This window comes from Silene latifolia, chromosome 7, assembly GCF_048544455.1.
Source record: "Silene latifolia isolate original U9 population chromosome 7, ASM4854445v1, whole genome shotgun sequence".
Lineage (NCBI taxonomy): Eukaryota > Viridiplantae > Streptophyta > Magnoliopsida > Caryophyllales > Caryophyllaceae > Silene > Silene latifolia.
Genome location: NC_133532.1, coordinates 121666153 through 121682033, shown reverse-complemented (window position 1 = coordinate 121682033; position 15881 = coordinate 121666153). Strand labels below are relative to the sequence as shown.

General features: G+C 37.1%; 3 protein-coding genes across 3 annotated transcripts in view; all 3 read right to left on the bottom strand.

Moving 5' to 3' along the window:
* Positions 1-1726: 1726 nt before the first annotated feature.
* The window catches only part of LOC141592850 (F-box protein CPR1-like), a 40224-nt gene continuing 26069 nt past the window's right edge, over positions 1727-15881 (bottom strand). The window contains exons 2-3 of the mRNA XM_074413718.1: positions 2583-2651; positions 1727-2290 (exon numbers count right to left, since the gene is read on the bottom strand). Coding sequence (XP_074269819.1) covers positions 2612-2651 — 40 coding nt within the window. The 3' untranslated portion in view covers positions 1727-2290; positions 2583-2611. The remainder of the gene's footprint in view (positions 2291-2582; positions 2652-15881) is intronic.
* LOC141593138 (uncharacterized) lies at positions 6498-8238 on the bottom strand. Its single transcript, XM_074414093.1, has 2 exons — positions 7062-8238; positions 6498-6744 (listed from the first exon to the last, which is right to left on the bottom strand). Exons 1-2 carry the CDS (start codon positions 8236-8238, stop codon positions 6713-6715), a joined length of 1209 nt encoding a protein of 402 aa, XP_074270194.1. The 3' UTR covers positions 6498-6712.
* On the bottom strand, positions 8250-10471 carry LOC141593137 (uncharacterized). The gene is made up of 6 exons (XM_074414092.1): positions 10445-10471; positions 10227-10356; positions 9962-10119; positions 9731-9850; positions 9401-9626; positions 8250-8353 (listed from the first exon to the last, which is right to left on the bottom strand). Exons 2-6 carry the CDS (start codon positions 10231-10233, stop codon positions 8250-8252), a joined length of 615 nt encoding a protein of 204 aa, XP_074270193.1. The 5' UTR covers positions 10234-10356; positions 10445-10471.

Below are 15881 nucleotides of genomic sequence, written 5' to 3'. Positions count from 1 at the left end.
GGTCTCCATTGCAAAACCACCTCATTCCACCCGCGCATCACCACATTGTCGAGACCACCACTAATCCACTATGTTAATTTACCTCTTTCCATGAATGAAAGGTACACGCAAAAGAATCATATAGAAGTCGGTTCCGAAAACAAAAAGAACAAAAGTGAACAAAAATTAAGTAATTTACGACGATAAAAACAAGTTTGAGCATCATTTCCACGTTTTCAAGACCACCACTAATCCACCATGTTAATTACTCTGTTAGATCAATATCCTATAATGACCATAAACATACTAGTGCGTCTTGCTTCAGACTTGCCTTTTTGATCTGAAATAATAAGACGGGATTTTATAACCATTTTACAGTTAAATATGATCACTATTGAAAAACCAGTAACCATTAAGCTCTAACGTTGCCACATTTTCAAAACCACCACTAATCCGCCATGTTAATTTAAGTCATTTCCATGAATGAAAGGTGCATGCAAAAGCATTATATAGAAGTCGATTCCGAAACCAAAAAGAACAAAAGTGAATGAAATTAAAGCACTGTAAGACTTGTGCGTATCCAAAAAATAAGTATTAAAACCCTCAAAAAAAAAAAAAAAAATAAGTATTAAAATTCAGTCCAGTATGCACCACAGGTCCAGCAAATTTAGGGCTATCGGATCAATCTAGCTATCCAGTTTCGTCATACCGATGCTGTTAAGTGGTCGAGCACTCAGGCTCTGAATAAAACTAACAATACATGGACACAAATCAATGTTACTCCGACACTTCGATTAACTTGTTATGTCGCGTGTCGAGACACGTGTCGGTGTCCGACACGACACTTTAATTTAGACCACAAAACAGGAAAATTCACCCCAAATAGCCGTGTCCGACAAGCCGACACGTGTCGGACGGCGTGTCTGAGTAACACAACACAAATTACTCTGGTAGATCAATATCCTATAATGACAATATACATATATAGGTTGAGCGGCTCTCATCTCAATTGTTACCACCGCCATTATGAAATATCAAATTGTCATTCCAAAATTACATTCTACAAAAACACACAAAACTTTCCAATGTTAATTTTTAGCATGTTGAACTACTCTTCTTTTTAAGCCCATCTCATATAATACGACTGTCGAGCATACAAGGGGGAAATAATTTTACGACGAAAAAAAAAAAGTCATTTATATAATACAGAAACAAAGACTTACACTCCTATAACAAATGACAATGCAAGTATGCAACTATCTCCATAAGTGAATGCACAATATAATTAAAATTTGAAGAATGGAACAAATTAATTAGAGTGTAACATAAGTTTGCATGGTGGAATTACCGGGCAAATCTCCTTTGGCATGGACCTCATTTCTCGATTGTGACAAATATATCACTTACAGTTTATTAGTTGCATGCCAAAGGTGATTCTACCCAGTTATGCATCCATGCATTTAACCGTGATTTTTGTGAATAAACTTGTTTGTGTATATATACATGCAATCGGAAGAAAACCAGAGCACTACAATTAGCATATCCTTACAACAAATATTCCACACCACTCGAGTCAAATACTAATTTACCCCTAGACATCGTTGAACAAAAGTGAGTACATCTTTTTTCAAAAAAAAAAAAAATAGAACAAAATCTAGGAGCTTTTCCATTTATTAGGATATACTGATGGCACATATTCTTGGGGGCACATATACTGATGGCACATTCTCTATTTGCTGCGTGCATGCTAAGGTCGTAGAAAATGTGCTCGTTTAGATTATTCCGAGGCTGATATGTCATGCGCAAAACCTCCAGAGTAAATCTGGGCACGACATACTTCTATAAGTGTGTATATTTAAAGGCATGCAACAACTATTGTGCGGCACAATGACACCTTTAGGACCGAGGTTGGATTTGGAAAATCATGTATTATGCAAAGCAAAAAAGGGGATGAATAAGCCGGATAATCCTACTGAAAACTTGTAATTAGTGCGGCACAACAAGTATTCTTTCACAAGCATAATAAACAACCAGAAACCACAGATATTGATCGATGGATGCATATGACTAATTGTCTACCATCAAGATCATACTACACCATTAGGCAATGCAGCTAAGTGAATTACAGGTTACGGAGTTCTTTCAATACAAAAAGCGACTAAATAAAATTAACACCTGACATAGCAAAAGATGTAGCCCCATCGTAGCCCAAGTGCAATCACCCGCTAATAAGTGTACGCAGCACTGTTCTTAGTTCTTACATGCTCCACAAGTCACGACCCCTAGAAAACAGAGTAGTTACCTCAAAGCCCTGCAGATTACAAACGACGGGCTAAAACCAATTAGATTGTTTTAATTCAGTGACATTTAGGCAAGAATGTGGAACTTCAAACTCAGTTAAGTTGATAAGAACACATGATTTTTGACGACTGTTAAGCTCAAATCTAATACTGTCTCAACTAATATTACAGTATACAGAGGCCACTCTGGCCAGAGCTGTTGGTATAATACGAGAGACAATGCGCTTATACTCCCCTAGATATTTTGTTTCTTATCATTAAATACTGAGAAAAGATGGAGGAAAAGAGTATATTGCTAATTACCTAACATAGTTCTCAAGTTCCTTCAGTTGTCAGAGCTTAAGCTTGAATCCCGAAGACAGAAAATCGTTCCTGAGGTAATAAAGGACAACATTTAGGGGGTTAATGTACGCATAAACATCGACTTTCAAGATCATATCAATGTCTAATAAAAGCCAGGAGAAATGCATCAATCAAAGCTATTAGAATTACACAACTAATTAAGATCTAGTAACAGCAAACTCTAGTAGCACAATAGCACAAGGTCTACATTATTCAGCCAACGATAAATTTCTACTCCGAGTAAGGGTAACTATTAAGAAGTAATCAGCTGTCCATTGTGTCAATTAAGCTACGTATTGTACGGTGTATTATCTCCGTGCCTCAATGTTTGTAGCATTAACCCTATGTAAAACCAAATAGGGAGAGTTTCCAAATGATCCATGATGAAACATACTCGGGATTAAAATGTATCGACAGTGTGCTACTCTATAATATAGGAAGCATAAAGAGCTTAAGCTATTTAACTTACTTTCGCTCTATTCCATCATATTCCGAAGTAATAAGCCAGCCAACTATTTGATATAAACAAACTTAACAACCAAACACACACATAAGAGTCATGAAAACCTAGAAACATAAGACTGACAATGAGGGAAACATAATAGCTAGAAATATACGGAGTAGTTTTTATTATACTTGTTATTCACAATCGAAACAAGGCTCTCCACATAGGTAAAAGCCCCATAAGGCGAATCCTCAGCTCTCAACCCTTGAACCGGAACTCTCTCGATCCTTTTAGTCACCAAATCATACCAACCATACCAAATACCATCAATCTCAATCAACACACTCTTCATATCTTCCGAGTAAGTAACAAGCCTAAGATACATATTAAAATGCTTACGAATTTCATTCTTTCGAATCCTAAACAGCTTAACCCACTTATACTCATTCATTTTGAAGAACTATTAAGAAGTTCATGGTGATGAAGTCTTTGATGAAGATGAAGATGAGTAAGAACACGAGAGAGAGAGAATAAGAGATATAAGAGAGAGAATTATAAAAGAGTAATATGTAAATTGTATTGAATGAATTAATTTTACAATGACGTGATTTCTGTCCTTATATAGGACTTATACATAGGGAATAACAAACTTCTAACTGACTTAGTTGGTTTCTAACTAACTTGTAACCAACTTAGTTAGTTTGTTCTTATTATATTCCAACACCCCCCCTCAAGTTGGAGGGTGTGGTAGCATCCCCAACTTGTCACGAAGAACTGCATGTTGAGGACCTCCAAGTGCCTTAGTTAGAATGTCTGCTGGTTGAAATTGAGTAGGAATATATGACAGACTAACCAACCCTTCTAGCAGCTTTTCCCGAACAAAGTGGCAATCCAAATCTATGTGTTTGGTTCTCTCATGGAACACTGGGTTCTTGGCAATGTGTATGGCGGCTTGGTCACCGTCGCATTTGGAGTATAGGAGTGATATCGTGTACTTCTAGTTCAGCAAGGAGCCTGCTAAGCCATGCTAACTCAGCTGTAAGACGTCTCAAAGATCTATACTCTGCCTCTGCAGACGACAAGGAGAGTGTTTGTTGCTTCTTAGATTTCCAGGACAATAAGCTTCCTCCCATAAATACGTAAATCCACTAACCGACCTTCTAGTATGTGGGCAAGCTGCCCAATCTGAGTCAGAATCCTTCAAGAGCAAAGGATTGTGTCTTGTTTAACAAAATACCTTGAGCAGGATCTCTGGCTACATACTTCAGAACATGAATAGCAGCAGTCCAATGTTGAGTTCGTGGTGCTGACATAAATTGGCTTAAAAGCTGTATGGCAAATGCAATATCAGGACGTGTGTTGACTAAGTAGTTCATCTTCCCTACTAGCCTACGGTATTCGCTAGGATTATCAATTAATTCTCCTGTGGTGGGATCAAGCTTGAGAGTCTTGTCCGGAGGAGAACCGCGGATTCTGAAATTCTCACCCCCAAACTCTGCTATGAGTTCTCTTGCAAACTTAGATTGAGTAATAGCTAGACCAGTAGGCAGAGAAGTAAATTCCATTCCAAGGAAATAATTGATTGTGCCCAAATCCTTGATCTTGAATGTATTGTCCAAGTATTGCTTTAATTTATTGATCTCGTGAACATCATCACCAACCAGTAATATATCATCTACATAGACTGCTATGAACACAACTTTTCCATTTTGCTTCTTTTTGAATAAAGAGTAATCATTAAGGGACTGCTTATACCCCCTTGTTCTTAAGAAGTGGCTCAATTTGGCATTCCATTGTCTGGATGCCTGTTTTAATCCATATAAGGATTTCTGTAGCTTGCAAACAAGACGCTTGTCTTGAACATTCAAACCAGGAGGAATGCTCATATAAACTTCTTCATCTAGGTCCCCATGCAAAAATGCGTTATTGACATCTAGTTGAGACATTACCCATCCTTTCTTAACAGCTATAGCAATGAGACTCCTTATTGTTGTCATTTTGACAACAGGAGAGAAAGTCTCAGTATAATCAATGCCCTCTTTTTGTGTATATCCCTTAACCACCAAACGCGCTTTGTACCTTTCTATACTACCATCAGCTTTGTGTTTGATTTTGAAAACCCATTTACATGAAATTGATTTCTTATTTGGTGGCAATGGAACAATGGTCCAAGTATGGTTGGCTTCCAATGCTTGAAATTCAGCTTTGATAGCTTCTTGCCATTCAGGGTAAATAGAAGCTTCTTTATATGTGTTAGGCTCTTGCATTGGTACATGACTACTTACACTCAAGGAAAAGTTAGTAGTAATGAAGAATAACAAGAAGAAACATCAACATTTGTATAAGTTGATGTCAAAGTGTTACAAAGATTCAGCGGGAAGAATAGCATGATGAGTTAGCATTTTTCTTTGAACAAACATAATCGTGCAAATAAGAGGGAACCCTGGATGTTCTAGTGGACTGTCTAACAGGGCCAACAGTTGTAGAAGAAACATTTTGGTGGACAGAATCAGGATTTGAACCACCAGAAGTCAAGTCTGTATGCATATTACTGGTATGAGGTTGAATGACCTCTGTGTTGTTATGTGGTTGAGTAACAGATGGAGAAACAGTTGGCACAAATTCATCAGAAACAGGTACAGGCATAAAAGAACCTGGTTTGTCAGAAATATATGGAAAAACTGTTTCATGAAATACCACATCTCTGGATACAATTATAGACTTGTTTTCCATGTTCAATAATTTATAGGCCTTCTTTCCAAAAGGATAACCAATAAAGACACAAGGTGTAGCTCTAGGTGCAAACTTGTCTCTACCAAGTTTAGGTGTTGATGCATAAGCAAGACAACCAAAGCTTCTCATGTGAGATAAATCAGGTGCCTTACCAAAAAGTAAATCGATAAGGAGACATATTTTGAAGTAACCTAGTTGGGATTCTGTTAATGATATAAGTACTAGTTAGAATACACTCACCCCAATACTTGGTGGGTAAATTAGATTGAATTTTCAAAGCTCTAGCAGTTTCTAACAAATGTTTATGTTTCCTTTCCACTACTCCATTCTGTTGAGGGGTGTGTATGCATGAAGTTTGATGAATTATTCCATTATCAACAAAATATTGAGCAATGAGAGTACTACTCCCTAATTCAAGAGCATTGTCGGATCGATTATTTTAACTCTTTTATTAAACCGTACTTCAACCATCTTTAGAAAGGCTTTAATAAAGGAGAAAGCATTACTCTTGCAGGTTAAGAGGTGTGTCCAAGTGCACCTTGTAAAATCATCAACAATGGTTAAAAAATACTTGTATCCATTGTAAGTCTGGGTGTGATATGGTCCCCAGAGATCAATGTGTATCAGTTCAAAAGCAACTAAAGAAAAAGAAGAACTAAGAGGAAAAGACATTCTGTGTTGTCTGGCCTTAGCACATGTAGAACAAATGGATAAATCCTTTTCATATACAGAGAAATCAGTACACAAATGCAATTGTCTCATTTTGTAAACTGGTAAATGGCCTAATCTGGTGTGCCAGATGTTACAAGAAATATTTATTACATCAGAACTGAAGTTAACAGAATGTTTATCAAATCTACTAGTTGATTGCTTAGTTAAATCTGAGTGCAGCAAGTACAAGTCATGATAATTCCTACCAAGGACCAAGGGCTTCTTGGAATAGTCCTGCAAATAACAAACATCATGTGTGAAGCTAATCTTAGTGCCTAACTGCTTTGCTAATTTACTAATAGACAAGAGATTAAACTTAAAACTAGGAACATATAGCACATTTTTCAAGAAGAAATTCGAACTTATCTGCACAGTACCTATGGTATCAATAGTAACAACATGACCATTAGGCAAAGACACAGTGTATGGTTTGGATATAGCATGAGATTCACAGAAAAGTGCCTTATTAGAACAAAAATGATCACTTGCACCACTATCTAAAATCCAAGAATTGAGATAAACAGAAGTTTGAGGTTTAGAATAGATGTTACCAGCAAAGTTTGCAGCAGTGGCTTGAATTTCAGCAACATCAAAACCATCATCATCCAGCTGTTCTTCTGAAAAACCACTAGCTGCAGAAGATGTACCAAGATCTTGACTGTTGAACACATTACCAGCAATTCTTCTGTTTCTGTTGATTAGATGAAAACAACTGTCCACGTTATGATTGTTCCTTTTGCAGTAGACACAGAACTTAGGCTTCTCAGGTTCATTCTCTACAGGTGCCTTGCCTTTGTAATTCCCCTGACCTCTGCCAGTAGAATGAATGTTGTTGGTATTGTGAGTGAAACCATTCCCTGAGATATGAGAGTTATTTGTCCTGTGATTGTTGTTGTTGCTTCTGAAATTGTTGTTGTAGTTTCCACGATTGTTACCAGAACTATAAAATGGCTTGTTATTGTTGTTGTAAGAATTTCCTTTGTATCCTACATTCTTGCTCATCATAGCCGCAGAATCTGCTTGAACATTGACAGTATTATGTATCTCTCTTTGCCTTTCCTCTTGTAACAAGTTGTTGTAGATGACTGCTACTTTAGGTAGAGGATTTTGCATCAAGATTGTGCCTCTTACCACAGCATAAGACTCGTTTAAGCCCATCAGAAATTCAACAGCTTTCTTGTCTTCCTGAAACTTCAATTGTTTTTCCTTTGCCCCACAATTACAATTGCAGCTGCATTTAGGATTCATTCCAATACCATTAATCTCATCCCAAATTGATTTGAGCTTGGTATAGTAAGTACCAATACTATCATTTCCTTGTGAAAAATCAGATAACTTCTTATGAACCCCATAGAGTTGTGCACCATTGGATTGACTGAATCTTTCTTCAAGTTCTTCCCAAGCATCTTGCGCAGTAGCACTGTAGAGAATAGAATCCCCAATTTCTGGAGAAACTGAATTAATGAGCCAAGAAAATACTATGTCGTTACAACGTTGCCAATTTCTGGCTGTTGCAGCAGTTGCAGGAGGTCTGGTAACACTCCCATCAATGAACCCAATTTTGTTTTTGGCAGAGAGTGCAATGAGCATTGATCTTCTCCAGTTTGCGAAATTCGTCCCATCAAAAGGCGTATTAACAAGCTTCACTCCTGTGAGATCAGTTGAGTGAATATAGTGAGGATTGTTTACATCGATCTCAGAATTTTCTACGTTTTCTTGATTTGTCATTTTTGTGAGAATTAATTTGATGAAGAAACAATGAACTGAATTAAAAGAAAACTTGAAATTGCAGCGGAAAAATGAAAAGAACAAGCAGAAACAGGATCAAAAATTTGATCCTGCTCTGATACCATGAAGAACTATTAAGAAGTTCATGGTGATGAAGTCTTTGATGAAGATGAAGATGAGTAAGAACACGAGAGAGAGAGAATAAGAGATATAAGAGAGAGAATTATAAAAGAGTAATATGTAAATTGTATTGAATGAATTACACTACAAAAAGAATTAAAACAGGCGACTGAAATTGGCGACTGAAATCAGTCGCCAAAATCAATTTGGCGACTGAAATCAGTCGCCAAAGGTCAGTCGCGGACCTTAGTCGCCTTTTCTAGCTTTGGCGACTAAAGTCGGTCGCCAAATTTGGCGACTGACAAATCAGTCGCCAAATGTCAAAAATGGCGACTGATAGGGTAGTCGCCAATTTGGTGACTGATTAAAGGTAGTCGCCAAATTGGCGACTGATTAGCAGTCGCCAAATGCTTTTTCAGTCGCCTTTTTTGGGTGACGTAGCCAGTTTGGCTGACCAAATTTGGCGACTAATTTGTGTTTTAGCGTGAAAAGCGATCGCCAAATTGGCGACTACCTTGTCAATCGGCCGCCAAATTGGCGACTACCTTGTCAATCGATCGCCAATTTGGCGATCGCTTTCGTCGCTAAAACACAAATCGATCGCCAAAGCTATGTAAGTTTTGGTGGTTTTTTTCGTTTTCATTGCTAGCCAAATATTTACAACTTGCATACAAACCGATGTTCCACAACACCATACATCCCAAATTTCAACACACAACACCATACATTTCAACCCAACACCTCCCAATTTCTCAAACTTCATTTCATATATTGAAAATGAAAGTTTTACAAGCTAAGCTATTCTAAATGTTCAAGTCTAAAGTGTTCAAGTTTTACAAGCTTACATGCTAAAATCATCATACTTGGAAGCCAACACCGGCTCCACTCCCCCCTTGTGGACCATGCGGATTATTTGGATCGTAGTTGGGTCTAGGTCCGGGGTTACAACCTTGCCACCAAGTCTCAAACATTGCCATTCTTTCCTTCATTTGGCGCAATTCTTCATCACGTTTGGCATCTTCTTCATCACGTTTGGCATCACGTTCATCACGCTCTTTTATTTGACCTTGAAGTTGACTAATAATTCCCGGTTGATACGTGTTCTTTGGGAATTGTTGAAGTCGATCTCCTACGCGTTTTTCATAGAAAGCCGGTGTTGAACTTCCGGTACCATACACGTTCCCTTTCTTGAAGCCATCCACCAACTTAAACCATATGTCATTATCCGGAGTTTCTGGATTGGCGGCTTTTTCTTGTTCAAATGCTTCCTACAATATTAAACAAATGGTTGTAAGTTAATATGGTAACCACCTTATATACGACATTTTAAAAGAGAGTAAATTAACAAAAATTAAGTGTTACGGAAACTTACATATAATTGCTTGTCTTTTGGCTTAGTCCAAGTTCTAACTCCTTTGTGGTCAACCCTGGAATGCGTGTCCAGAAACAGTTCTGGTACCGTCGCAATCGGCTGTGACTTCTTCTTTCCTCTCTGAATGAAAAAAAAAACATACATGTTAGAAAATCAACAAAAAATCTAACATAAAATAAACATGTTGTATTGAAAAAAAAAAAAAAAGTGTGAAATAATAGACAAACTTACCCCCAACATACGATTCCAGAACGATCGTGAACCCGCGTAATGAGTTGGCTCGTTCACGGCGTCTTCCTTTCCTCCTCTTTTGTTGAGGGATGCTTGCTTAGACTTCTTCTGAAAAGCGGGAGTTTTGGTATGCTTTATTAAGCCTTCATACTTGTCACCTGCAATTACACATATGAAATCATAACTAATAAGTTACTGATATTATTTATAATATAAGAGAGTATATACTAATTAATACAAATAACAAAACAAGTTAATTAAATACCTTTCATGTGCTCTGGTTCCTTTGGGCGCCTAACTACCTTCCAAATCACGTCCCGATATCGTCGAGTACCGACTTCCTCGTACCTGATACGGACATTCCGTTCTTGAGACGGTGACCAAGCATATGCTTGCTACAAAAAAAAGCGACAAAATTTCATATTAGTATTTATAAAAGTATAACCTTGGTTATTAAAACAAAGAAATACGGAAAATATATACCCGAAAGTTATTGAACCACGCATCTCTTTGTGCGGGGAGAAGCTTGTGTCCACGATGTAGGAATTGGACCCACGAAATTAGTCTTCGTGCTTTTCGTGACACCTCGTACCACGGAATCGTCCATAAACCTGCATTTATTTTGAACATGTAAAATTACAAACAATTATTATTTAAAAAAAAAAAAAAAAAAACAACAAAATAGTAGACTAATAAAGAATAAAACTTACCATAATCCCGCCGGCTCAAGAATTATCTTATTATCCGAAGTGTACCGTATCGGCACCCGTGGTGTCTCGTCGGTAGCGTCGGTCTCTCTCACCGTCACCGTCCGTCTCCGCATCAGATCCTCCCGCACAAACTCCTCCTCATGCTCCGGGACGCGTACTCTGTCCTCCTCCTGAGCCGCCTCCACGCTTCCTACCTCGACCTGCTCCAGCCATCTGCAGTAATACAAATAAAAATTAACACAAATAATGATAAATGAAAATTATACAGACTTCTAAATTTTAATAATTTACTCTTGAGGAATACAAAATTATACCAATTTAATCATCTTCATCTTCAAACCCCTTGTCCTCAACCTCATCCTCTTCCTCATCGTCATCATCATCATCATCATCATCATCATCATCATAATCATCTTCATCTCCAAACCCCTCGTCCTTCCTCCTTTTCTCCTCCTCCCTTCTCCTCCTCACCTCATCTTCCCCCCTCCTCTCCTCCTCTTCTTCCCTTCTCTCCTCCTCCTCCTCCGCCTCATCCTCCCCTGGCAGTCTCTCTTCCACATCATAAAATTCTTCCTCTTCCATGTCTTCACCATCTTTATTCTCATGTTCATAGTTGATTTCATCGGGTGGAGACAAAAGCGTTTCATTTGAAACGTTTTCTTCTTGGAAAAAAGTTGTATCAACTTGTGACCGTGCCTTTGTCTTAAAGATTGCACACCACGCATTTTGATTTCTATCATTTGTTGTGCTTGGATAAGTAGCAAAATACACTTGATGAGCCTGATGTGCAAGTATAAATGGATCATACTTAGAGTATGTTCTAGTACGATTCACTTCTACAAGCTTGTATTGTTCATGTACTCATTCATTCCAAATGAATTATCCTTCCAAATCAACCTTGAATAAGACAGTTTTATAAGCTCGGTCACGTCCACTATAACTAATTTCAAAGATATCTTCAACTATACCATAGTATTCGTTGTCATCAAGAGAAGAAATAGTAACCCCCCAATTGCACCTAGCCTTACCTTTACCGTGGTTGAATGTTTGAAAATTAAACCCATTAACCGAGTATCGATTCCACGTTCTTACCATTTTTAAAGGACCAAAAGCCAAACTTCTTATCAAATCATCTTGAATATTCAACTCAATTACATGTTTTTGAAACCATGATGGAAATTGGTCCTCATGTTTGTCCCAAACATCATCCTTACTTATATTAGGATTCCTCTGAATGAAATCATTAACAAATTGTGTTTCGTATGGCTCCAAGAGGTCACAATTAGATAGCACGTAAAGGTGGGCACGATTATACTCTTTATCATCCAAATATCGTGTTTGCCCCTTTGATGAACACCCTTCATCATCTTGAGTTTGAAAAAATTAGGGTAAACTTCCGTCTACTTCATCCGGTTTCTCAACATTCAAGTTTTTTGCTTTGGTTTCTATATGTTTTTCAAAGTAAAGAGAACAAAAGTTTGCAATCTCTTCCGTTAAATAAGCATTGCATATAGAACCTTCCACCCTAACTTTATTACCAATTTTTTTCTTCAAATGATTAAGAAACCTATAAAAGTTAATGATGAGTTTTATTAATAATAAAGTTAACATATAATAAATAGATTAGTTATTATTATTAATTTTAATTTAAAAGTAGCTAGATTATCTTAATTACCTTTCAAATGGATACATCCACCTATATTGGACGGGTCCCCCAACTTTGGCTTCATATGGCAAATGAACCGGTAGATGCTCCATGGAGTTAAAAATGCAGGAGGAAAGATCATTTCAAGCTTACACATATATCGTGGTATTTGCTCTTCCGCATTTAATCATGTCATCAACACATATTGAAGAGGCACATAAATCTCGGAAGAATTGACTAATCTCAACAATTGCATTCCAAACGTTTGTCGGCACGAGGTGTTTCAAAGCAACGGGTAATAATCGCTCCATGAATACATGACAATCATGACTTTTCAAGCCTTGCAACTTGACTTCTTAAGATCAACACATCGACTAAAATCGATGCATACCCATCAGAAACTTCAAATTTTGTAACCACTCACACAATACTTTTCTCTTAGCTTTGTCGAGAGTGAAAATGGATGTTGGCTTAGACCTGTCGCCGCGAATGTGTAATTTGGGACGATGACAAAATTTCTGCAAATCTTTTCTAGAAGCAATGCTATCACATTTTTCACCTTCTACATCCATGATCATGTCAATTAGTTGCTCAAAGAAATTCTTTTCTATGTGCATTACATCCAAATTATGTCTTATCAACATTGTCTTCCAATAAGAAAGGTCCCAAAGAATGCTTCTTTTAAACCAACCGTTTTTTTCGCTTTTTCAATTTTTTAAATTCTTCCTCGGTACCATCAATAGGGGATGGTAAATCACATACCGTCTTCCATATCTCATCCCCAGGCACTCGTTTCGGAGGGGCATCAAGCACCTCTTTACCTTTTGTGAAAGCTTTCTTGTTCTTCCTATGTGGATTTCCCTCTCGTAAGAAGCATCTATGACAATCAAACCAGCTTATTTTCTTGCTATTGGGAAGCCAAAATGCTTTACTTTCCTCCATGCAACAAGGACATGCTTTTTGTCCTTGTGTAGTCCACCCAGATAGCATACCATAGGCGGGAAAATCATTTATTGTCCACAAAAGGGAAGCTTTAAGTTGAAAATTTTGTTTTTAGACACATCATAAGTTTCCACCCCAACTTCCCACAAATATTTCAACTCCTCCACCAATGGTTGTAAATAAACATCCAAATTACGTTTCGTGCTTTTTGGTCCGGGAACAATAAGTGACAAGAAGATAAATGGTCTTTTCATACATAACCAAGGTGGTAAGTTGTATGGTGTGACCATAACGGGCCAACAAGAATACTTCCTCCCAAAATTACCGAAAGGATCAAATCCATCCGCACACAAGCCAAGTCGTACATTGCGGGGTTCCTTGGCAAAATCGGGATACATCCGATCAAATCGTTTCCATTCTTCCCCATCACTAGGATGACTCATCTTCCCTGGAGCACGTGGGTTTTCTTTGTGCCATCTCATTTGTTCGGCAATGTTTTTGGTGGCATAGATTCTTTGAAGTCTTGGTGCGAGAGGAAAGTAAAACAATTGGTTACATGCTATTGGTTTCTTACTCTTTTTGGCCCTCTTACTACCGTTGCCTTTTTTCAACACCAAAACTGTATCTCCTTCACTTGTCTCATATCTATCCGCCCCACAATCTTTACATTTGTCAAGCAAAGCATCATCTTTCCAAAATAGCATACATCCTTCAGGACATGCATCAATCTTTTCATGTGGTAATCAAGACCTTTAACTACTTTTTTGGTAGTATAGAAACTTGGTCATGATATTATCATCGGGGAAAGATTCCTCAAGGAACGAGGCAATGCCATCAACAGCAACAAATGGCATATTGAACTCACATTTCAAGGTAATTAGCCTAGAAGCGGCTTGTAACAATGTCATTCTGCTTCCTTCATACAAGGGTTTTTCTGAGGCTTTTAACATGTCAAGAAAGGCTTTTGCTTGTGGGTGTGGCGGTTGTTCTTCAGAAATAGTTGTATGGTCATCACTATTAAAAATAGTGGAATCCATAGCATCAACAACCATCTCTCTATATGGGTTCTCATCATTTTGTATTTGTTGGGTGTGAGTTTGTTCATGAATTGGAGAATATGCTTCTCCATGTGAAATCCAATTGTAATAATTTGGCTTAAACCCGTTTATAATGAGATGTTCTTCTACTACAATGTCAAGTGGTATTTCGGTTTTTGCATTTGGCACAAGGGCACCTAAGTTTTTTGTCTACCAAGTCATATTCATCTTGTTGTTTAGCAAATTCAATAAACTCGCTAACACCCTTTATAAATCTAGCGGTAGGACGTCTTTTCTTATTGGAATGGTCTAATCTTCCTTCATACATCCATGAACGTTCCAATCTCTTCATTTTAATCTAAAGAAGACCCCAAAGAAATTTAAACATTTTTAAAAAATAACAATAATATTAAATACAAAATTTTAAAATTATACTCCACATTATACAATAAACATATGAAAACAATATATAAATATTGTCAATAAGTAATCCATCTTCGAATGGGGTCCTTATCACTCCAACCTAAACCCGTCAATGTACGTTTCAAGTCACTAGCAAACACACTTGTAATTTATTAATGAGGAAAGAATTGGCAAAGCAATTCCCTTGATTCTCCAAATACACATATACATGTATTCGGAGAACATTAAAGGGATCGCCACCAAACTCATTCCTCATTAATAAATCACAAGTACGTGTTTACTACCTAAATGACTTGAAACGTACAAAGACAGTCCCAAAATGGGGACTATTCAAGAATTACTCCTAATGAGTAATTCTTGAACGGGTACTAAGTCAACATCAAATCAAACAACAACACAATCAAGTACTAAATTAATTAAGTCAATCAATAGCCCAATTCAACCACATAGTAAAGGCTTCTATCCTAAAGTCCGTAACATAATTTGAACTAAAATTAGTAAATTTAAAAAGTAACTGGTAAGAAGAGGTTACCTAATCAAGTAAAAGCAAAAATGAAAAGAAAACAAGAAGCAAAATGCTACACAGACGGTGGTGCCTAGCAAGCATGTGACAACCCCGAAAAAGAGAAAAGAAAAACAAAAATAACAAGGTTATTCTACCTCAATTCATCAATAACATGAATTATCAAACTAAATTTATCAAAATCAAGTCCTAAAGAAGGTTCTACTTAGCTAATAGATAATTTCTCTTAATCCAAAAGACGGTTCCACTTAGCTAATTCCATTAATGCAAAGGACGGTTTCACTTAGCTTAACATTAATAATAATAAGGCGGTTTAATTAGTAATAATAATAATAATAATAATAATAATAATAATAATAATAATAATAACAATAATAATAATAATAATACAAATACTAATAATAATACTAATACTAATACTAATAATAATAACAATAATTCCCTTCCCCCACCGCCACCACCCACCGCCACCCTTCCCCCACCGCCACCACCCACGGCCGACCTCCACCCCCACCCATAACCCTAAACCTAAACACAAACCCCCTTAATCATTCCCTTTTAATTCAAACACAAATTAAACTAAATCTAACTACAAATTAATCTAACATACTAACTACAAATAAATCTAACAAACTAACCA